We start from the raw sequence: 24,446 nt of genomic DNA, 5'->3' as shown, positions 1-24,446 counted from the left end.
TCTTCTCTTCTGCAGACTAAATAATTCAAGTTCCCTCAGCCTCTCCTCATAAAAGTCATGTGCTCCAGCCCCCTAATCATTTTTGTTGCCCTCTACTGGACTCTTTCCAATTTTTCCACATCCTTCTTGTTGTGTGAGGCCCAAAACTGGACACAGTACTCCAGATGCGGCCTCACCAATGCCGAACAGAAGGGAATGATCACGTCCCTTGATTGGCCAGCAATGCTCCTACTTATACAGCCCAAAATACTATTAGTCTTCTTGGCAACAAGGGCACACAGTTGACTCATATCCAGCCTGTTGTTCACCATAACCCCTAGGGTCAGGGGAAGGCAAACTTTTTGGCCTGAGGGCCGCATTGGGTTTTGTAAATTGTATGGAGGGCCAGTTAGGGGAGGGGGGTGACAGCGAGCGAGCTGAGGCTGTGGGGGAGGAGGGCGCCTGAGGGAATGGGCCGGGGGCTAGCCTCCCAGGTCAAGAGCTTGGGGGCCAGGCAGGACAATCCCGTGAGCCAGATGTGGCCTGTGGGCTGTAGTTTGCCCACCCCTGCCCTAGGTCCTTTTCTGCAGAACTGCTGTCTAGCCATTCAGTCCCTAGTGTGAAGCAGTGCATGGGATTCTTCCACCTTAAGTGCAGACTCTGCACTTGTCCTTGTTGAACCTCAGATTTCTTTTGGCCCAATCCTCTAAATTTGTCTAGGTCCCTCCGGACCCTATGCCTACCCTCCAGTTTAGTGTCATCTGCAAACTTGCTGAGAGTGCAATTCATGCCATCCTCCAGATGATTAATGAAGATATTGAACAAAACCAGCCCCAGGACTGACCCTTGGGGCACTCCACTTGATACCAGCTGCCAGCTAGACATGGAGCCATTGATCACTACCTGTTGAGCCCGACAATGTAGCCAGCTCTATCCACCTTATAGTGCAATACTACATGCATTTTCAGTAGGGAGCAACACACGAATGAAGCAGTCAACCTTCTATTTAAATTGCTTCCCTTTGCCAAGATCAGAAGTTTTCTTTTTTGCTCTGCACTTCAGACACAGCTTCTTCTCCCATTTCCTATCACAGCCAGAAATGGGAAAGTAGCTCACTCCCAAAGACCTAAGATTTGATACAAGCCAAAGGCGGGTCCATCCACAGTCACTCATCTAGCAGTTGTGTGCGCTGAACATTAACCAGGACAATGCTAGAATGCAACCTTCGTGGAATAAAGGGATCAATGAACACCCACTCAAAATCATTCTTTAAGATCTTTGATAGGACAGAGAAGTTACTTACCAGTAACTGCTATTCTTCAAGAATCACCACTATGCATTCACACTTGTGGGATATGGCACCTATGACACTGAGTTGTGGAACTGCCTTGAAAAGCAGTGTCTACTGAGGGGATAACAGAAGAGATCTCAGGTCAGTGACAGTTGTCATCCTAACTCTAGAGAAGTGCAGCACCTCAGTTTCTTCTCTTAAAGGACACAGTTCTGAAGTTACACAGAATTCTGAGGCAGAGGGAAAGGCAGCAGATAGTGTGAACGCACAGAGAACTCTCAAAGAACAGTTACTAGTAAGTATCCTCTCTCTCTTTTCTTGTAGGACCTGTGCGCATTCCCCAGTTGTGGGATTAGAAAGGAGTACTGTACCAGGTGAACAGTGGTCAAGGAGTTCTAAGCTAAATGTTCTGTAATACTGCTATCCCAAACTGGGCATCACAGCATAATGCTAACTCTAAGCGCAGGCCTATACTACTCGCCGGATCGGCAGGTAGTGTTCAATGTATCAGGGATCGATTTATCGCATCTGGACGTGATAAATCGATCCGCTAATAGATGCCCATACTCCACCTCAGCAGGAGGAGAAAGTGCAGTCAACGGGGACGCTGCGGCAGTCGGCTTGCCTCTGTGAGGACGGCCAGATAAGTTGAACTAAGGTACTTCAACTTCAGTGACACAAATATCATAGCTGAAGTTGCGTCACAAATATCATAGCTGAAGTTGCATATCTTAGTTCGAACCCTCCTGCTAGTGTAGCCCAGGCCTTAGGAGCAGAACCTAGTGGAAGCATGCACCAAACTCCACTTTGCAAATCTCCACTAGGGGAGCATGTCTAAGGGCTAGCACTGATATTACAGTGGCTATCATGGCATGGGTTTTTAAATCAGGAAAACATTAACTTCCTAGCTAAGATGCAGCAATGTTTTCTACTGTTCCTAAACCAGTGTGAAAGTCTGGCTGGTGATGGGTTCTCCCTGGCATCTCCTCCTATATGTTAGGGGGGAAAAAAAAAAAAAATCAAATAGGTTAAGAGCTTAGAGTTTTCCAGCTAAAAACAGAGCACCCTTTCTGCATCTAGGCCATGCCTCCCCTGGACGGAAATGATGTCTCAACACAACTGACAGGAGGGATATGCATTGAGAGAGATGGAAACCAGAGACCTAAGGCATGAAGCTGGGATGGGGCCTAGCTGACCACAGTACAAGGTGGTGCAGCCACCAAAACACTAAGCAGACATATTTGCTATCAAGAAAGTAGTTTAGATGGATAGATGCTTGAGAGAGGCTTGAGTAGGGGGTTCTCAAACTGGGGGTCGGGACCCCTCAGGGGGTCATGAGGCTATTACATGGGGGGGGTCGCAAGCTGTCAGCCTCCACCCCAAACCCCACATTGCCTCCAGTACTTATAATGGTGTCAAATATATAATGAAGTGTTTTTAAATTTATACTGGGGGGTCAGGAGGAGGGTGTCAGAGGCTTGCTATGTGAAAGGGATCACCAGTACAAAAGTTTGAGAACCACTGGGCTTGAGCAAAAGGCCCATAAGGAAGGCCCATTAGCTTCATTAGGAAAAGATTTAAGTTCCATGAGGGCAGAGATTCCCTAATGGGGGGAGGGAAGAAGCGGTGAATGCATTTACCATGCCCTTAAGGAACCTGGAGACTGTAGGGTTTGTCCTTAATACAGAAGAGGCAGATGACAAAAGCCCACAGGTAAGGTTAAGAAAGGCAACCTTGACAAGGGTTAGATGATGGGGAGGAAAGGTGGGGAGAAGAGACAGAAAATTACAATAGGATCATAGGAACAGCAAGAGGGAAATCAGTGGAAGAATCTGCTCATTGTATAGATATTTATACACAAATGCAAGTACAGGTATTAGTACATAAGCTAAATTACTCAACTGACGTCAGAGACTTCGGGGATAAATCTCATGACTGGAATACTGCTATTGAGGGGTATAGCTTGTTCAAGAAGAACAAGCAGGGGAAAAGGGAGGAGGTATTGCATTACACATCAGAACACATACACTTGTTGTGAGGTGCAGGAGGTTAGAGGCAGACCAGTTGGAAGTCTCTGGGTAAAAATAAAGAGGGGGGGAAAGGAAATAGAGATCAAATTAGGAAGGGGAGTGGATTAGGCATTTCAAGAACAGAAATATCCAAAACAACACACCTGCTAGTAAGGGAGGACTAATTACTCAGACATTTATTGAAAAAATAATAGTGCAAACCACAAAATTTCCAGTAAGTTTTTGCAATGTATTGGGGAAAACTTTGTTTCAGAAAGTAGAGGCAGTAACCGGGGAAACAGCCATTTTAGACTTGGACTGTGACCTACAAGGAGGAACTGGTTGCAAATCTGAAGTTGGAAGGTAGCTTGGGTGAAAGTGATGATGAAATGACAGATTTCACAATTCTAAGAAATGGAACAAGTGAGCACAGCAGAATAAGGACAAAGGATGTCAAAAAGGCAGGCTAAAAAACTTTCAACTTCATTCTTCTGATGGTTAGAAACCTTTGTCTAATTACAAGCCTAAACTTATTGATGGCCAGTTTATACCAGCTTGTTCTTTTGCGGGAAAGCAAGCATTAAGCTGGCTAGTAGTATTAACAAGTGGACCCCACTCCAACTAAGATGGCAGCAGTTATGGGGAATTAAACTGCAAGGAGTCCAAGTTAATTGATGCTGGAGCATCTAGCTCCAGAGGAGTGTGCAGAAGAGGTGACAGTGGCGCTCAACAATCTTCAAGCGACTGATGGGTCAGAGTACAAAAAAAGGGAAACTATCTTGGCAATGGTGTCAAGCATGGAACAGGTACTGAGGTTGGCACCTCCTGAGTTAGTGACAAGGCTATTGAGGTCTTGGTAGAAGGCACTGATCTTGTCTTCAGTGCCACTTTGGATACATTCAATGCTAAATGAGGGATCTGCTCCCAGTAGAGCACAGAGAAAATTATAACCTTGAATCTATGGTAGAACGTGTCATTAAGGCTGAAATGACACAGTGCATCTTGGGTCCAACATCTTGGCTCTAATGTCAGAGGATCTCAGCACAGAGGCTGGTCTTGGTAGCCTTCATGGGCCCATCAAGGTATCAGGCTGTAGGGCAGTGAGAAGCCAGATGAGCTTGGAACCTCATGTCTCCCACATCTGGTGCATGAAATGAATGTGCAACAGACCATAATGGCTTTACCAAATGGGCTTCACCCAGGCACAGGAGGCACCAAAAGTGAGTAAAAATCTTAAAGCCTCTGCAGGGATTAGGGCCCAACACATTTACAACAAAGGATAAGGAAAGGGTCATGTACACTGTACTAGCTTTTAGTGTGGTGTAGGTTAGTTAAGAAAGATTGAAGGTAGGCTATATGAAGATTTAGTGTGAGGACACAAAAGTAAGTTCCATTTGCTCTCTGTGGTGACAGATAATCGAAGGCAATTGGGAGGTTGACTCCCCATAAAATAGGACGAGCTCTCTTGTGAATCTTCCAGTGGGCACAGCTTTTCAAGGCGTTTCACAGTTCAACACCAGAGGTGGCATATAACAGAAGAGAAAATGTACAGAAGCCATCAAAATGAAGGGATAGTCACTGAAAAAACCTGCATATCCCAAGTGTGTACCAGCAACACGTATGGTCAACTGCTGCCATGAATACTAAATGTCAGAAACTCAAGATCAAGCCAAAAACCAGGTTTCTATGAGATCAGGGGAGTGAGCACAAGTATGGATATATTTTTGATTCCGGCTTCCAAGAGCTTAAACACTAAACATGATTTAAAATACCCGTGTAGGGCACTTTAAGTCATCTGATATCCCTTCTCACTGTACAAGTTTAAAACAGAAGTCTGGTAACACTTTGTATACAAAGCTCAGTACTTACTGCTATAGTCACCATATCCATAGTAGTTGTTGTAACCAGTGTAGTCATATCCTCCATAGCCACCGTACCCTGGGCTGTTGTAGCCATAGTTGCCATATCCCTGATTCCAGTAGTTGCTATATCCCTGGTTCCAGTTTTGACTGGGGCCTGAAGCACAGTAGTACATGGCCAAAAAATCAGAATACTGAAAGAGTATAGACACCTTTCTAAAATTAGTAAGAAGTTAAGTACAAACTTACCACCACCTCTTCCACGGGCTCTCCCAACAAATCCTCCTCTACTTCCCCATTGCTGTTGCTGCTGATACTGTTCCTTTGACATGGCTACTTTTATTTCACACTAGAAGACCAAAAGTTAAAATCAAACCTAATTGGGAAAAAAGCAGTCTTTAAAGTAATTTATAGCCAAATGATTGTAAGTCAGTACTTTAGTTAAGAGATGAACGTAGAATACAAAAATAGTCACACTGGAGACTTAGGAAAAACAACAAATAACTTCAAGCTAAACAGTTACCTACTCTAGTTCATAACATGTGAAAATTCAGTGTTTCATCACTTCTGGCATAGACACTAATTCTTAAAGGAACTGTTGAAAATAAAATTGAATCTAATCTTTCAGCTTTTCCTCTGGTTTACTGACTGTATAGCCTTAGAAAGTTTGGACCAGATTTGAATTATGAAAGCATCAGTAGTTTTATTCAGTTATGTTTTGAAAGCTCAATTCAGCTGTCAGTATATAAACAAACATGTAAAACTTAAGCTTTCATTTTTACATTATTTTTGCTATTGGCGATACTTACACAAGTGATGCAATTTCTGAACTATATAGTCCACGATTTGCTAGTAAGCATGTTTCCATTTTGCTTTAGTACCAGTTCGAGACAATTTTCACCGGCTTATACTCCACTTAAGTATTTTACTAACAAGAAAGCATTTGCAAGTGGTTGAACAGTTAAACCAGGATGCAAGTATGATATTGAGTCAAAGAAACAATCCATTCCAAAATTATAGACAAAGTATATGTGGTAGAAGAGGGCAGAGAAGGCTGTGGAAAGGAGAGAGATTCCAAGGTTCTTAAAGGAGGCTCTGGTGGGCCCTGAAGAAGATGAGGGGTAAGTCTCACCCTGAGGGGGGAGAGGGGAGGGAGAGGAGAGGAGAGAAGTTGGTGCACGGAGCCCTACCAGTGGGAATTCAGGGCTCTGGGGATAAGTGAGTGTGCTGAATGAAAAGGATGACAAAGCGTCTAAGGCCAAAACCTTGTTGGAAGCAAGACTGGCATAGGGCCCAGAGTCTCTGTTCCAGAGGAAGACATGAACAGTGGTCATGTCATCAAAAAAAATCTAGGCACACTTGGAGCTTATATAATACAAACACTGATGAGCTAAATACTTTGTATAGCTAGACCATACATGTCCAGGATACTATCACAAATAAAATGGAGGCAGCTCTTAATGTACTCCACACACAGGAAATTATTTGCTCTGTTACAACAAGCAATTTAAAATTCCTCTAGTAAGACTTTAACATACTTTACTAAGACCGACGTTGTGGTATTTTTTTTCCATTATTTTCTTCACTGGTTCTTCATCCTTGAAAGTAATAAAGCAGAATCCACGCCTTTTGTTGGTTTTGTTGTCCATAGGAAGCTCTATAGATTCCACCTGGTGAAAACAAGTTAGCATATTTCAATGTCAGTCTTTACCAAATAACCCTCCATACTTTGTTTAAAATCAGATAATCACATAAAGTTACATCTGCATAGCTCATATTAGTTAACTGAATATATTTAACCAATATATGCAGGTATCAAGTTTCCAGGCACAGGCATTTTGCTCTCACCATATATGGAAACTGAAAGTAATATATACCTATATATTTCATGTTCACATTCAAATTTAAGTTACATGTTTAAAGAGTCTTTAATAATTACAATCAGCATGATTTGCTTCACCATATTTTTCAATCAAGTATTTCTAATTTCCAGGAGATGTCGTTCCAGTTTCATGGCACCTATCCTGGCACTAAAACTATATTATAAAGAACAATTTTAGATCCTGAGTTTAAGAACTTGACTGCAAATATACCAGTGTAAGTAAGGAAATGTCCAACATATCTCCTTACCCAAGTTACAAAGTAGGTTCCAATTTAACACAGACCAGTTAAGGTCCACAGTACATTACAAAGTGAAACTACATTTGTAATCAGGGTAGAGCACAACTAGTTGGTGACCAGGTTTCTTGACTGTTGTGTTGATGTGGGCTGAAGGGTTCATGTTAGCAGGATATGCCAGGTCAGTGGGGAATAGGCAGCCATTTAAGCCAGCTTTATAGAATTTATGGAGGTTCACCAGCACAAAAGATACTTTTGCCTACATTTACCATGAAGATAAAGTTAGAAACTAAAGCAGAAGTATTTTACTCCCCTTTCAAAAAAAGGTCTTAGCCCACTGGGTGAACAGCATTTTCAAGGCAAATCTGAACTGCTTTAGAAACCAAGATTAGATTCCCACTTAGTCTGAAAAATTTCAAACACTCTGTAGTTAGGTCTAGAGTATACATTGGCCAGGCAAATGATGTTAAGCCTCAACATTTTAAAAACATGCTTTAAAGCAGTACCACTGTCAAAATTAGAATGTTTCAATGTCAGAAGCGACTCAAAATGGAAATGGATTAAACAGCTTTTGTCACATACCTCACCAAAACCTCCAAAATACTCCCTTATTTTCTCCTCAGGCGTATCTGGAGATAGTCCACCAACAAAAATCTTTTTAACAGGTTCTTTTGTTTTCATGGCTTTAGCTCTTTTTGGATCAATCACTTTTCCATTCAGTTTATGTTCTTTTTGGTCCATGACCTACAAAATTTGAAGTTAACAGCATTTTGACTTTTCAAACTAACTAAATACTTTACTGCAGTTTTTGGTGAAGTGTAATGCTAAAGATACAGCATTAACTAAAGATGGGCATAAACTGAGCACTTTTACAAGTGCATAACCAAGTAACAGGTCTGCAATATTGGCCAATATACACTATGTGTTTCCTCCCCAAACTCTTAATCTAAGCACTTATCACTTCAGAGCCGAGTGTCATAAAAGAAAGTTGAAGGCACCCTAAAAGGAAGTTTGAAAAAGATCAAACAACTTTCTTCTACCTTTATAGTTTGCGAACTACTATCTGGATCTGTTTAGACCACGTAAGCTCCAATATTCTTGCTGAGCACACGGTTCCACAGTACTGGATATTCAAGGCCCTTTGTTTTTTATATTGTCAAAAATTTCCCAGATCTCGATCAGTTTTATTACAAAAAATTAAAAATGGGTGAAAATTGGTGCAAAAAGTTGACTCACTTTCTGGGTAAATTTGAGTGTAAACATTGTGGGACCAGGTAGGCAACAAACAGAGAAAATAAGAGTACTGAAAGAGTCCAAACACAGTATAAAACTGTGGTTTATTTCAGGAACAGTGCATTAATAGTACATACACATGTGCGTATATTTTTCACAACATTAAATTACATTGCTTTAACAGAGCCTTGCATTTAGACTTAAGACTAATTTATTATCATTCGCGGTGTTGCTGTAGCCACGTTAGTCCCAGGATATTAAGAGAGAAATGCCAATAGACAGAGAAGCTCAAAAACTTGCCTTTCAGGAACAGAAACTGGCCAAATAAAAGATGTTAGCTCACTCACCTTGTCTTTTAAATTTATTATTAGCAAATACATCTACCTAACAATGTATTGGATTTTCTTAGTCATATATTCAGGTACTTGAATGATCCAATATTCAGGTTAAAATTAGTACACCTCTACCCCAATATAACACGAATTCGGATATAACACGGTAAAGCAGCGCTCCGGGGAGGGTGGGGCTGCGTGCTCCGGCGGCTCAAAGCAAGTTCAATATAATGCGGTTTCACCTATAACGCGGTAAGATTTTTTGGCTCCCGAGAACAGCGTTATATCGAGGCAGATGTGTATAAACCAAACAGTTTTTGTAAAATCCAGGACATTTTTGGTAAAAACCAGAAATGAAGGGCCGTATCAATATCTAAGGTTTTTTCAACAGCATTTAATACTGTAATGTCTGAGGTCTTGTCTACACTACAAAATTATGTCAACCTAAGTTACGTTGGCATACAGCAACTGCAGTTATTAAATCGTTTGCGCGCACACACACACTTTGCTCCTTGTGTCGGCAGTGTGTCCCCTCATCAGGAGCGTTGTAACAATTGTATTGTAAGTGTGGGATGGTTCCTGAAAGCCAGTAACAGTTGAGGTAAGCAATGCAGTGTCTACACTGACACTGCTTCAACTTAATTACATTGACTGTGACTCTACACTGCTCAGGGAGGTGGTGCTACTAAATCGGCGTAAAGAGGCACTTAGGTCAGTGGACACCAAATGTAAGTGAAGACACTTCCATAGCTAGGTCGATGTAAAGCAGATTACATCAACCTACCACTGTAGTGTACACAAGGACTAAGGTCTGACATGCTGAGAGAGATTTCCTTGCCATGAAGGACATGAGACCATGCTTCAAGAAATGCTGTTCATTGCCAATGAATTGGACAGGTCAGCTAGATGGCTGAAGTAAAATCATTTCAAAAAGCAGTCTCTGGAAAAATATTGCTTCGCAAAGCCATATCTTTCTAATAGATCATGTAGACAAGATGCACACATGAGCTTTATTACTAAGTTTCTTTACTGTTCATTTAAAGGTTAAATGAATTAATTAGATTAGAGAATAACACTACCTTATCTACACTCTCAGACTCTTTAAAAAGTACAAAGCCAAAACCCCTTGATCGCCCTGTGATAGGATCTAACTTCAGAGTGCAGTCTACGACTTCACCAAATTTGGAAAAGTAGTCCTTCAGATCTTTCTTTGTTGTGTCCCAGCTAAGGCCTCCAATGAACATTTTCCTGTAAAGACAAGATTAATAATTTGTTAATATCTATTCTAAAATTTGACATACAGGATTTCCCCCCCCCCATAAGAGCTCATTTTTCAAATTAGGGAACTTTGGTAGGATACTATCAGCAATACCCCTTTATACATCTGATCATCCTTCTACATTTCAGAAAGTGGTCCTGGTCAAATTTGTCACAAGTGCAAATATACCCTGAAAAAAATCTATGTAAAAGTGACATTTTGAGTTCCATATTTGTGTCTGTCATTTATTTAGGTTTACAAATAAGCCTTATTAAGCTGCCAGCCCTACAAAACTCAACGTGGGGGCTGAAAAGACAATGAGGATACTTCCTACTTCACATCACCACCACTAAAGATATTAACCACATTCTGTTCTCAGTTGCACTCACTCAGCCTCACAGGGGATCAAATTTTGATTAAGTTGTCATTATTCCATAGTTACTATTCAAAATAAATGCACAAAGTGAGTGCAGATTACCCACTGAGCCGTATGCGCCAGTCTGGGCTGGACAGGCACAAATGTGTCTGGTTTGCCATTACTTAAGTGGCTAGACAAAAACTCTACCAGGTTGGGGACAAATTACTCTACTCACACAGAAGAGAAGTAAGCAGTATTGGAACATGACTGTAAAGTTACGTGCTCAGACCAAGACCAATACTAATACTAAATTTATAAAATTTATACTGATGAGGCCATGTGTTTTTTCCCAAAATGTGTGCCCAAACAGGTTGTAAATCGATTGTTTTCCCAATCACACAGGCCATGCAACGTAATGTGAGTAGGCTCATCTAAGTTTGAGTTTCATTTTAATTGTCAATATGAGGTGGTACACTAGATAGTTTGGAATCAAGTCACTCTCTCTATGCAAAGAGTTGGGAAATGAGGGGTGAAAAGGCCAAACATCTTACCTCCTCAAAAAGGGAGCATTTTATTATTTTTGTCAACCTAAATTAACCAAGTGAAATTGTAAATGGAGTCTTTCTTAAAGCTATTAGACAAATGTTATTTGTACCTATTCAAGTGAAGAATCGTTTTTAAATAATTTTGCTTTATTTTGGCTCCAAAAGTCACAAGAGAAAACAAGATCCAGCCAGATCTGCAAAGACATTTCCTACAAGACCCGCTTCTCTTCACTGCCTCAACTAAAATGTACTTCCACAAGTTGGTATTCATTCTAGAAATCCCTAGAACAGGGGTGGGCATACTACAGCCCGCGGGCCGGATCCGGCCCAACAGGGCTTTGGATTGCTGGCCCTGTGTCACTGCTGGATGTGGCTGGCATCACATCCCTGCGGCCCCTGGAGAAGGAGGAGCAGAGGACTCTGTGCGCTGCCCTCGCCTCCAAGCACTCTGCCGCAGCTCCCACTGGCCAGGAACAGGGAACTGCAGCCAATGGGAGCTTCAGGGGAGAGTAGCGCACGGAGCCCTCTGAACCCCTCCTGTACCCTACACCCCAACCCCCTACCCTGAGCCCCTGCTGCACTCCACAACACCTGCGCCCCAACCCCCTGCCCTGAGCCACTTCCTGCACACCTGTACCCTCTTTCACACCCCGCACTCCCTCCCACACCCCAACCCCCTGCCCCAGCCCTACATTTATGGCCCTGCATGCAATTTTCCCACCCAGATGTGGCCCTCAGGCCAAAAAGTTTGCTCACCCCTGCCTAGAATGTTCCTCTGCACACAATATATATCCAAACTCCTCTGTTACACATGTGGAGAAAGTCACTTCAAAAAAATATATACCAGCACATCTATAGCATAAGTTATGTCACATCACTATATGCCAGACGACCTCTTTAAATCAAAGCTGCACATACAGATCGGAACATCAAGGCTACTCACTTCCAGGTCTTGCTACGTTAGTCATGGCCTTAGGAATGCATAGACTTTTGACATATTTATCTAATCCTTATGCACTCTGTGTCCACTGCAGTTGGCTTCAGCCTGCAGATGTTACATGCGTAACATCAGTGACTACACCATATCCCCCTGCCTCCCCCAACCAAAAAAAAATTCTGAATTAATCTCCAGCAGACCCACTCCTCTCCATCCATTCACATAGTATTCCAATAGCCTTTGCTCTCTACTACAGAGTACTAGAAGCTCTTCCCAGGATTAGTGCTTTCAAGACAAATATGAAGGGATTAGTTGGGCAACTGAGTGCTGCACCACCACATTAGTGGTGACAGACACTCAGAAGAGCTCTACACTCCAGAGATGCTTTAAAACACTGATATTCAGACTTTGGTGGTTCAGGAGTCAATTAGCAACCAACATTACCTAAAACAGGCCCAGTAGCATGACCTCTCTATTTTCCATTTTTATATATATTATTTTCACTGCAAAATGACTGACCAAGTATAATTATTTTATCAACTATAACAGGTTAATAAAAGCATCCTTATTGGTTAATAATCAAATCCTACGTGTTTTAATACGTGCTGCAAAGAGCCTCAGGAGACGCATTAAAGAGCCACTTACAGCTCGCAACCCTCAGTCTGAGTAGCACTGATTTAGGAGGACACATTTATGGGATAATTTCTTCAAGTTTTCAAGGTTTTCATAACAAAAGAAAAGGCTTAGTGTTTTACTCCTCAACATGCCACAGATATATGACTTCCCGACAAACTATTTGGGGAACTTTTTGCTGTATGAAGCAAGAAAAGAAAAAGACAACATGTTTACAGGACTCAATAAATGAGCAAATTATAGCAATGCAAACTTACCAAAACCTTCCCTTATATCATTATGCCCATGAAAAGGCTAAATAACTGGAAAACTTAAAGTACAAATCAAACATTTTATGTTTACTTCCATAAAATAAGCATAGCAATACTGTTTAGATTAAGACAGGCTATTAGCATGACTGGCAGTTTTAGCTCTTAAAGATGTTAAAGTACTCTAACCTACTGTAATATCTTTAAACTAGGGCTGTCAAGCAATTAAATTAATTGTGATTAATTTGTTTAACTGTATGATTAATCAAGATTAGTCACACGGTTAAACATAATACCATTTATTTTAAATATTTGTGGATGTTTACTACATTTTCAAATATATTAATGTCAATTACAACACAGAATACAAAGTGTACAGTGCTCACTTTATATTTATTTGATTAAAAATACTTGCAGTGTAAAAAACAAAAACATTGCGTTTTTCAATTCACCTCATCCAAGTACTGTAGTGTAATCTATACCATGAAAGTTGAATTTATAAATGTAGAATGATGTACAAAAAACTGCATTCAAATATGAGAATGTAAAACTTTAGAGTCCACTCAGTCCTACTTCTTGGTTAGCCAATCACTCAGACAAACAAGACTGCTTACAATTTGCAGGAGATAATGCTGCCCGCTTCTTGTTTACTAGGTCATCTGAAAGTGAGAACACATGTTTGCATGGAATTGTTGCAGCTGGTGTTGCAAGATATTTACGTGCCAGATGCGCTAAAGATTCATATATCCCTTCATGCTTCAACCATTATTCCAGAGGACATACTTCCATGCTGATGATGGGTTCTGCTTGATAATGATCTAAAGCAGTGTGGATTGATGCATGTTCATTTTCATCATCTGAGTCAGATGCCACCAGCAGGCTGATTCTCTTTTTTGGTGGTTTGGGTTCTGTAGTTTCCGCATCACAGTGTTGCTTTTTTAAGACTTCTAAGAGCATGCTCCACACCTTGTCCGTCCCAGATTTTGGATGGCACTTCAGATTCTTAAACCTAGGGTCAAGCGCTGTAGCTATTTTTAGAAATCTCACATCGATACCTTCTTTGCATTTTGTCAAATCTGCTGTGAAAGTGTTCTTAAAATGAACGTGCTGGGTCATCATCAGAGACTGCTATAACATTAAATATATGCAAAATGCAGGTAAATCAGAATAGGAGACATACAGTTCTCCTCCGTAACAAGTACAGTCACTAATTTAATTAACTTTTTTTTAAAAAAAGTGAGTATCAGCATGGAAGCACGTCCTCTGGAATGGTGGCTGACACGAGAGGGGGCATTTAGCATACCTGGCATGTAAATATCTTGCACCGCCGGCTACAAAAGTGCCATGCAAACACCTGTTCTCACTTTCAGGTGATACTGTAAATAAGAAGCAGGCAGCAGTATCTCCTGTCAGTGTAAAAACTTGTCTCTCTTAGCAATTGGCAGAATAAGAAGTAGGACTGAGTGAACTTGTAGGCTCTAACATTTTACAGTTTTGTTTTTGAGTGCAGTTATTTAACCAAAAAAAAAATTCTGCATTTGTAAGTTACACTTTCAGGATAAAGAGACTGCACTTCAGTACTTGTATGAGGTGAAATTTCTTTGATCATTTTTATAGTACATATATTTGTAATCAGAAATAGTAATATAAAGTGAGCACTGTGCACTTTGTATTGTGTGTTCTAATTGAAATCAATATTGAAAATGTAGAAAAACATCCAAAAATATTTAATAAATTTCAATTGGTATTCCACTGTTATAAGTGTGATTAATTGCAATTTATTTTTTTAACTCTGTGTGTGAGTTAACGGCAATTAATTGACAGCTCTACTTTAAACATTAAAAAGTTGTAAGAAAAGACTGTCTACTTGACAAAATGCATTGTACACCTCTACCCCAATATAATGTGACCCGATATAACACGAATTCAGATATAAAGCAGTAAAGTACCGCTCGGGGGGGGGGCGGGGGAGGGGAGGCACTCCAGAGAATGAAAGCAAGTTCGATATAACACAGTAAGATTTTTTGGCTCCCGAGGACAGCGTTATATTGGGGCAGAGGTGTATGTCTACTGAAGACTGAAGTTAACATGGTATTTACTCTTTTATATAAGAATAGCAATTTGGGTTTTTAATTTCCCACTTTCAAAGGAGTGTTTTACTTTTGGATTCCCTAGAATCTGGGCTTTTGTATTTCTCTCAGTGTTTAAATATTATGTTTGATGAGCAGTGAAAATACCCAGATCTTCCTTATTTTTGCCACTGTGAGGATTCCCTTTGGCTACACAGGATATCAGATGAATACTACACATCTCCCCCCATCCTACTATTTTTAAATTAATTTAAAGTTAGATGTTTGAATTTAAAAGATTTTAACTGTGTACACTCATTTAAAAGTGTATTTCACTTGAGATCCATCTTAAGGCCTCAAACAGTTTAAGTTAGTTATTAAAATGATTTTCAAGCGTTGGAATGGATAATTATGCTATGCATTACATGTTAATTTTGTAATAAAAAAAGCAGCAAAAAATCCTGTGGCACCTTATAGACTAACAGATGTTTTGGAGCATGAGTTTTCGTGGGTGAATACCCACTTCGTCAGATGTAATAAAAAGTTACTGAATTATTGATACAGAAATACACTGTATGAAATGCTCCATTTAAAACAGGTTAAATATGGGAAGCCTTGGGAAAAATCCACTAATGACATGAACTTGATGCTGCTGGTACAACCCAGCCCAGTCACTAATGTTATTTGAATAAGCAAGAGATCATGTCAATCTACCCAGCAAAATCAACCAACTTCCAACTCAAGTGCTAATAGCCATCTATTCTAGGATTTTATACTGCTGCGCATCGCTGTAGTATCTAAAAATCTTCCACTTAAAATCAACAGCAACAATAAATTCCCTAGCGGACTTCTTGTGGGCTATGGGTCCTTTCCCTTGGTGTAAAAACTCTGTTAAAAAGAAAAACAGCCCAAAACTTATTTGTAAAGATTATTAATTTTCTTTTTAAAATAGGCATTTAGTGGCAGTGCCGGATGTCCATGTTGTGTCATAACACTCATGCCCAGAACCATCAAGTGCCCCATCGAGTCCCTTCTCTTCAGGAGTATGAGGAAGCAGAGAGACTTTACACTGTGCCTCAAAAGCGAGGCTAGCTCTATCATCCAAACTGAGAGAGAAGTACTACGACAACCAGCTTGAGCACCTGAACTGATCTTAACTGTGGTGATTCACAGGTGGTATCTGGTAGGAATACAACTGGAACAGTTCACAGGATTTTTCTAAAAAAAGAGAGTACATTATTCCCACCAGCCAAAGTCCAGGAAATTTCATATTTGTAAAAATTATCCCAGTTACACAACACTGGGTTTTAGAAGTGGCAACTTGCATGTTGAAGTTTCAGATAAACAGGGTTTTTTTGGTATTTTTTAAAACACACACATACTGAGTACCCACACTACCAACTGAAGTCAATGGGTGCTAAAGGTGTTTAGCATCTCCAGGGGAAATGAGGCCTTCATAAACCCAGATGTTAAAGTTGAGTGGAATTAGCACCACAGAGTTTAAAAGACCTTATGCTAGCTATGGCATGGACTTCTGTATAACCACCCTGATGTACGGTGGGTATATATAGGTAGCCAGTAATGTATATAGTAGCCTGTGATGCAGTAATGTAAGAATGCAACAATTTCATAAGACTAATAAAGGCAGAAAAGCCTTCACTGCCAATGAAAGAGACTGCAGGAATATATTTTACAGGTACAATAAATAAGGTTAAGATTTTGTCATGGTTATTTTTAGTAAAAAAGCCACAGACATGTCACGGATAATAAATAAAAATTCACAGAAACTGTGACCTGTCTGTAACTTTTGCTGCTGTGGCTTCATGGTTTCTCCCACCACCATGGTGGCTGGGAGCTGTGGGGTTCCCCCTCTGGCCACGGCAGCTGGAAACTGCAGGGGGCCCCTCCTCCACCCATGGAAGCTGGGAGCTGCAGGGTGACCATATTTCCCAAAAAGAAAACAGAACATCCCCAGCCACTCGCCCGACGCATCCGCCTTGTGTGCGCACGAGGCTATTCCCTGTTGCTGGAACCCCGAGGCAGGCCTCCTCAGGAGTCTATCACCGGAACACTGCAAGGGGTTCCCTGTTGCCTGTCACTGCTGACGCCCGTTGCTGGAACCCTGCCAGGGTCCCGCTGGCTGCCAGCTCGAGTCCAATAACCCCTGAGGCTGAAGCAGAGTCATGGAGGTTTCTGGAAATCACAGCTTCCCTGACTTCTATGACCACCATGATAAACATAGCCTTAACAATGAACAATGTTAGCAATATGGCCTCTGGAAAAGTGGAGTCTCTTCAGAAGAGCATTGCCTAGGCAAATTACTAGAGAAAAATGCAGTATCAAACCAACTCACTAATGCACACAACACAAATTCTCTGGATATGCTGAATAAAGCCAAACTGACAATGTCTGACCAATGAACAAGAAAGAATCAAACTCCCTAAAAAAAACCCTTCAAAATACCTTTAGGAAGAATGACAGTATCAATAGTTTCCTCAGTACAGAGCATTTCCTATGTAATCAGTATGGCCCTACCAAATGCACAGTCCATTTTGGTCAATTTCACAGTCATAAGATTTTAAAAAAATAATAAATTTCCTTATTTCAGCTATTTAAAACTTAAATTTCAGTGTTGTAATTGGAAGGGTCCTGAGCCAAAAGAGTTGTGGGGTGGTCACAACGTTATTGTGGTGGAGAGCAGTGGCTGCTGGCCAGAAGCCCAGCTTTGAAGGGAGTACCACCAGGAGCAGAAGCACAGAAGTAAGGATGGCATGGTGTGGTATTGCCACCTTTACTTCACTGCTGCTGCCTGCACAACTGAGTCCTCAATCAGCAGCTGCCACTATCAGGCAGTGCAGAAGGGTGGCATGGTATTGCTACCCTTATTCTGTGCTGCTGCTGGCAGGGCACTGCCTTCAGAACCGGGCAGCTGGCCAACAGCTGCCACTCTCCAGCCACCCAGCTCTGAAAGCAGCGCAGAAGTAAGGGTAGCAATACTATGCCCCCCTAAAATAACCCTGCAACTCTGCTGCAACTCCCTTTTGGGTGAGGATCCCCCAATTTGAGAAACGCTGGTCTCTCCCATGAAATCTGTATAGTATAGGGTAAAAGCATACAAAAGAGCAGATTTCACGGGCCTTGACATGTTTTTCATGGTTGTGAATTTGGTAGGGCCCTAGTAATCAACTTGTGGTTTGGTGTTACCAATCCTCTGTAGAAACTTGGACCATCACCTCTTCCTACATAGTCACTAATTCCCAAGTAATGCACCCTCACAGTAGTGGTTCGGTGGATAACATGAGGCATGCTCAGAGACCTTGACTACAAATCAAGACTATACTCTGAATTTAGACTTCAGGAGCTTACTTTCAATATGAATTGAAATGAGAAAGCTATAACAACAAACATTTTGGGGGCCAGTCAATTCACATGGGTGGGAACCACTGCAGCCAGTCACTGTTGAATGTATCATAGAATCACAGAATATTAGAGTTGGAAGGGACCTCAGTAGGTCATCTAGTCCAACCCCCTGCTCAAAGCAGGACCAATCTCCAGATAGATTTTTACCCCAGTTCCCTAAATGACCCCCTCGAGGTTTGAACTCACAACCCTGGGTTTAACCAGCCAATGCTCAAACCACTGAGCACTCCCTCCCATAAACTTTCAGATGGCAGAAGCAGCATTTACAGGACAGACAGGAAGCCATGTCTTTCCAGCTCTCAGAAGAAGGGTTACAATGTCATGAAACTTTTACAAAGAAGAGATCTTGGAAACATCCCAGAAAACATAAGGATTGGAGACTCAAAACTGTACAGAAGTAGAAAAAAGGCAGAAAATACTGAGCAAATCACTAGAAAAAGGGTGGGGGGGGGGAAGAGACAGAGCTAAGAAGGTGACGGGTCTACCTTTAAAAGGCTGAGTTTATGACGGTCAATCAGTAGCCAAATAATTCAGAACATACTCAAACTTCAAAACTCTAGGGTAAGAAAAGCATAGTCACTAAGGCAGTTAAGTTTACAAACCAAGATTTCTAACATACACAGGCAAATAGGTAAGAAGATATACATTTTCATGATTACACCACATGATAAAGTGTAAGCAAGCCTTAACCAAAATATTTCAACATACATAGCACCCACTGAAATCTGATGTATGCGCTATATTTTTGCCAGGGACTGTTCCTGACCTCTTCTTGGAAGGAGGGTTTTTCTTTTTTAAAGATTAATCACTTCTGACTAGTGGAGCCTTATAAATTTAAAGATGCTGGAAGGGAAATCAGTTGGTCTCTACTCCCACCTCAGCAGCAGGTGTGTCTGTGGCAGATTCGGTCTCTGCTACTCTAACTTCACCAACCCCAGCGTTTCCCCTTGGATCATTCTCCCATACGAATATATCCACAATGCTTGCCTCTGCTGTTGCTCTGATCTTGCCCAAGCAGTAATGTGAAGATGACATGCTACCCGAGAGCTTCAGTGCTGTATACAAGGTTTTGAGTATCAGTAGAACTGAAGACTCTTGTTAAAGGAATAGTCATCTTGGGGAAAAAATCTCAGGAAGTCTTTAAACCTACTAGTTATTTGGAATGCTTTAATTTACGTAAAAAAGTTAGAACGCATTTTTTGATTAAATAACTTGGTGCATCTGACAGAACTTGTTTATGGACAATTTCTCCTCTGTGTATCCTTGCTGGAAAAAAGGCAGCTGTGTAAATGGGGGAGCAGAAGAACCCTTCTGAAGATTTATTTTTATTTACTATTTAAAGAAAGTTCTATCAGGAAGTGAAATTTTGGGAATGTAGTGAATTTCAAAATTTGAAGTTTACAAGCTCCCTTTAATTGTGCCTACAGACTTGGTAAAAAATACACTTCATCAGTTTACAACCAGATGACATTTGGAAGGTTACTGTCACAACTGCAAGAGCTTAAAACTGAGGCCAGATCTATATTACAAACTTTTGCAAGAATAACTATGGTGGTGAGAGATTTGATTTGCGAGTGACACACAACAATACTGGCAAAAACCCTTAATACACACATGGTTATGCTGGCAAAACTGCACTTTTGACCGATAACTAATTTTGCTCAGCGGAAGTGAGGGACTGGAATATGTTTACCAACAAAGCCTTCCATGTGTATAACTGGTTTAGAGGAAAGCTTAAATTCTGCAGAAACTGTTGGTGCTCGGATCCTCCTCTGTTCTGGGAGATTAGATCAACAACATCCTGAGGCTGAGGGAATTAATGCGATGTTACGGTGCAAGCATTACCTAGTACGTTCTGACACCACTCAGAAAAGTTACTCTTAAAGTCTAGGCTGAAAATCACGACCCTCCACAAAACCTCATCCACAACCTAGTCCCAACCCTCAACTGAGCATGCATTAGACAGCAAGGACATGGCAGAAACAACAGTTGCGAACTTTTAAGTCAAAGGAAAACAGGAAGATACTGTATGTAAATATTTACTTTGCCAATGCCAATGTGTTTGAAGTTTGTTTGTTTTTTTTTAAAAGAGGAAAAATATTTTTTCTGATTTGTCTCCCTGCTCTCAGTCAAGCCATTGTGGAAGCAGGGAGGGAAATCAGAAGGCTTCCAAGCATGTTTGCAGAGGGCAGGGAGACACATCTGCCATATGGAAGTTATCATCATCCAACAGGCCTGTCTTCTACTCTACCATTTGACTGGTATGTCACCCCCAGGAGGGGAGGGACTATTCTTAAGAGTAAGGGTACTTAAGAGAAAAGTATCTTGCTGCAGAGTCCGACTGTACTGGAGATCAAACATATTTAGGACTAAGCTTCAATGAATCCTGGTCTATTGCTATTGTGTTGTGTACAGAAACAGAAAGAAGGGTAATAGAAGGGTGAGTACTCAGTGCCTGATCTAAAAAGATCAGCATATTTAACATTCCTGGAAGGTATACTTAAACTGTTTACTTTAAAGGTACTTTGGATGCATTTAATTTCAATTACTAGGTAAGGTAAACTTTAATGAGATACTTAGCATACCTTATATTACTAATTCAAGGAAAGCTTTTAACTAACATTTCATTTCAAAATCGGTAGATTTGCTCATCTCACACCAAGCATTAGCAGTTGTCTTCTGAAGATTAAGGGCTAATTTTACTAAGAATATTTTCACGTAAGCAATCTAAGACAACCTTTGGTTACAGTAAATTCACTAAGATCTTTGCCTGTTCCAAGAGGATGGCCCTTATAATCCAACACTTTCTACTATTTAAAACAAAAGATTTACTTTCAGTAAACCTCACTTCATTTTACTTGGAAATGAAAAATGTAAATGCATTAGGATTAAAATCAGAAGGACATTACATCCATTTAACAACACTCAGTCAATATTTAGATATTCCTCCATTAATATAAAGGAACACTAATACAGTGCATCTTGTTTGACTAACTAGTAGTTACATACTCATAGAACACAAGCCATTTAAGTAACACAATTTTTTAAGCCTATACATTAGACCCTGCACATACAAAATTTTAGTTTCGCAGGTCATATATCCTATTATATATATATATAAGCAATAACCACCGGGAATTTGTCCTGGGGATTAAAAGTTGCCAGTTAGTGGCACAAGCTAGACAGGTGCCCCCCAAAATGCTTTTCAATTTATTGCTATCAGAGCCCTTGAGCATTTAGAAATAAATGTAAAGTTTTACCATTCTTCCCGCTGTGGCGCTGCCGCTTCAGAAAGCCATGGGGAGGAGTTTGAATTGCTAGAGAACAACCAACCAATACAGTAACTGATCAAAATTCAATTTTCAGCATTTGTTAGGATTACAATTTTAACTTATTTATACTTTTGATAAGCTTTAGTGTAATCACTGTAGCTAACTATCAAGCACAGATGTTTAAGTGTCTAAACAACTTGAAGATGAGCAAGAGCCCAGAGCAGCCATTAAAATGATACCAGCAAAGGGGCCAAAAACATTACAGGGAAAAACAAGCTAAAACAGCAATTGGCAGAGTACCCTATCAATAAGCTATAGATGGATGTTCACAGCTCAAGACTGCATCTCAGTAATAAATTATGCGCATGCCATAGTATCACACTTGGTAATACAACTAAAAATCTTGCACTTCTGTTATGGTTTAGTTTCTTGATGTTTATATCACCTTCCCAAAGACTAATTTTTTGTTCACCAACTAGAATCATTGGCTAAATTTTTCCAACATCAATGTCTATCTACAGTTAGGTACCTAAACAGAAGCAGCCTGATTTTCCAGAGCTACTAAGCAGATGCTCTCCAACAAGAGCAGCAATGGGCTCCCTGTTCTGAAATACAGGCCATTGATTTACAAGCCAAATATGGATTTAAAGATTTGTCTTGATTAGGAAAAGTTACGGTTATTTAATAAGTGTTACCTAACCACAACCAAATCTCAACCACTCAATCCACACAGACCCTAAATCTAGATTTAGGTATAGGTTTGAACACTCTTAACTTAAGTGTTCTGAACGGTATAAATTTTGGAGTGCAATTCTATTCTGAAAAATAGATAATGGCATTGTAAGGTTCCATATTACAAGTCCCGTAAAATCAATTAAAAAACAAAATAAAAACTATGTTCTTTTTGGCTTATGTACCATCACCAACAATAAAGATGGTGCAATTAGAATTTAGCAAATACTCCTGTCAAAACACAAGGAGAAATATAATCCATCTAACTTTTACTGGGTTGCCTATGTATGGCTTACAAGTGAAAAAAAGCAGTGAATGTTTATTTCAGGCAGCAATGAAAAGCAGATGTAACTGAAGGATAGACAACAGATTGGCTAAGTTAAGATGCCATTTCTGTTTCCTAAAAAGTGAGAATAAAAGCCTAAAAACAAACAAACAAAAATACTCTAGGCAGAGTTTTTATCCTGAGAAGAGTCAGAATCCATGAAATCCACTAAAGACTTTACTGTTGCTATTAATTTTTCGTAGAAGGCACTACAATGATAAGCAGAGCATAAAACCCTAAAATAGGGATTCAATTTATACTTCACACTAGATACTATAATTACCTCCTTTAAAGCTAAAGGCAGCAATAAATGTGAAAATACCACATTTTGAGCTGGGTGAGATCAGGGAAGAAGAGGTTTTCAGAAGAAGGAGACTGGGAGCTGTTGATGGCTCAAGTGTAGCTTACCTGGCAGAGTATAAGCTAACATGAAGGTGTGGGGAAGATGGGTTAGAGCAAGGGTTCTCAAACTGGTGGACAGGACCCCTCAGGGGGTCACGAGATTATTACATGGGCGGAGGATCATGAGCTGTCAGCCTCCACCCTAAACCCTGCTTTGCCTCCAGCATTTATAATAGTGTTAAATACATTAAAAAGATGGTTTTAATTTATAAGGGGGGGGTGTCGCACGCAGAGATTTGCTATGTGAAAGGAGTCACCAGTACAAAAGTTTGAGAACCACTGGGTTAGAGGAATACCAATAGTTCACAACACTAGCTGAGAGAGCACATTAAGTAGCAACTCCTGGATTCCATTCTGCCAGTACCTAACGGTGGGACCCTGAACAGTCACGTAAACACTGTCAACCTGAGATTAGTCAATTTTATTAAGGTATCATCCACAAGTGCAACAAGACTCAGGTACAGCGGCACTGCATTATCTAACCCAGCTCACAGCAGAACTAGCCGGTAACTGATGCAGTCAATGCACAAAGTAAACTGGAAACCAGAAGTATGCCTGATAGCTTTTCTGTTATAGCAATCTTAGGCGTCATCTGCCAGAGTAAAAAGTCCTCAGACAGAAGTGTGTCTAAATGCCTTTAGCGGTTGCGGGACGGAAAAAGCCTGCTGGGCCTATGGGGTTGAGGATTAGGGGCTCGATCCTGCAACCCGTGGGAGTGAAGTTATGGGGAACACTCGCCTCGGCAACAGCAGAGTGAGCGGGAGCTGGGAGCGGTCTGGCTAGTCAGTAGCTCAACTACTGGACTTTCCTGGGGCGGCCCGCAGCGCCCCAGCCAGCCTCGTTTCCCACTTGCACACGCACTAAGCCGCTGTCTCCCCGCACCGCTCTGCGGGGGAGCCAGCCGAGCAGGGGCGGTGACAATCGCGCGGCATCTCCTGACGCGGCCCGAGGCGCTTTACTGCTGCCAAGCTGCGGGCGGGCGGGGGCGGAGACAGGCAGCCCCGCCACAGGCACACAGGGCTCCCGCGCAAACTGCCCCCGGGCCGGGCTGTCACTGCGGGCCTCGGCGGGAAACCCCACCGCGCGGCCGGGGAACAGGCCGGGAGCCGCCTCCCCGCCCAGAGCGGCCGTTACTCACCCTTCATCCTCCTCGTTCTTGCTCGCGTCTATCTTGGCGCCCTCCGACTCGGCGCCGCCGCCACCGCCGCCTCCTCCTCCGCCGCCGCCTCCCCCTTCCGCTCCGCCCGCCCCAGCCATCCCCTCCTGCTGCTCCGCCTGCTCCGCCGAGCCGCCTCCCGCTCCGGCCGCCGAGTCCCCCCCGAACTGCTGCTCCGACATGACGCTGCCGCGCCCGAGGAGCCGCGGCGAGCACGAGACCGGCGCGCGCGGATGCCCGCTTCCGCCTGCCGGCTAAGACCGCGAGGGC

At 41.5% G+C, this 24,446-nt stretch overlaps 1 protein-coding gene across 5 annotated transcripts in view; it reads right to left on the bottom strand.

Annotated features, from left to right (window-relative positions):
• Window positions 1-24,446, bottom strand: part of HNRNPD (heterogeneous nuclear ribonucleoprotein D) — a 30,624-nt gene extending 6,178 nt beyond the window's left edge. For 2 of the 5 annotated variants that reach the window (XR_004000709.1, XM_030565054.1), the window contains exons 1-7: window positions 24,159-24,446; window positions 21,550-21,606; window positions 9,901-10,069; window positions 7,839-8,000; window positions 6,677-6,808; window positions 5,388-5,487; window positions 5,149-5,295 (exon numbers count right to left, since the gene is read on the bottom strand). Coding sequence is in view for 4 of the 5 variants with exons in the window: in XM_030565054.1 (XP_030420914.1) it covers window positions 5,149-5,295; window positions 5,388-5,487; window positions 6,677-6,808; window positions 7,839-8,000; window positions 9,901-10,069; window positions 21,550-21,606; window positions 24,159-24,358 (967 nt within the window). In the remaining variant the exon portion in view is untranslated. The remainder of the gene's footprint in view (window positions 1-5,148; window positions 5,296-5,387; window positions 5,488-6,676; window positions 6,809-7,838; window positions 8,001-9,900; window positions 10,070-21,549; window positions 21,607-24,158) is intronic. The other 3 variants (XM_030565057.1, XM_030565056.1, XM_030565058.1) reach the window with 3 other exon arrangements.

This window comes from Gopherus evgoodei, chromosome 5, assembly GCF_007399415.2.
Source record: "Gopherus evgoodei ecotype Sinaloan lineage chromosome 5, rGopEvg1_v1.p, whole genome shotgun sequence".
Taxonomy (NCBI): Eukaryota; Metazoa; Chordata; order Testudines; family Testudinidae; genus Gopherus; species Gopherus evgoodei.
This window is presented reverse-complemented; position numbering and strand designations above follow the sequence as displayed.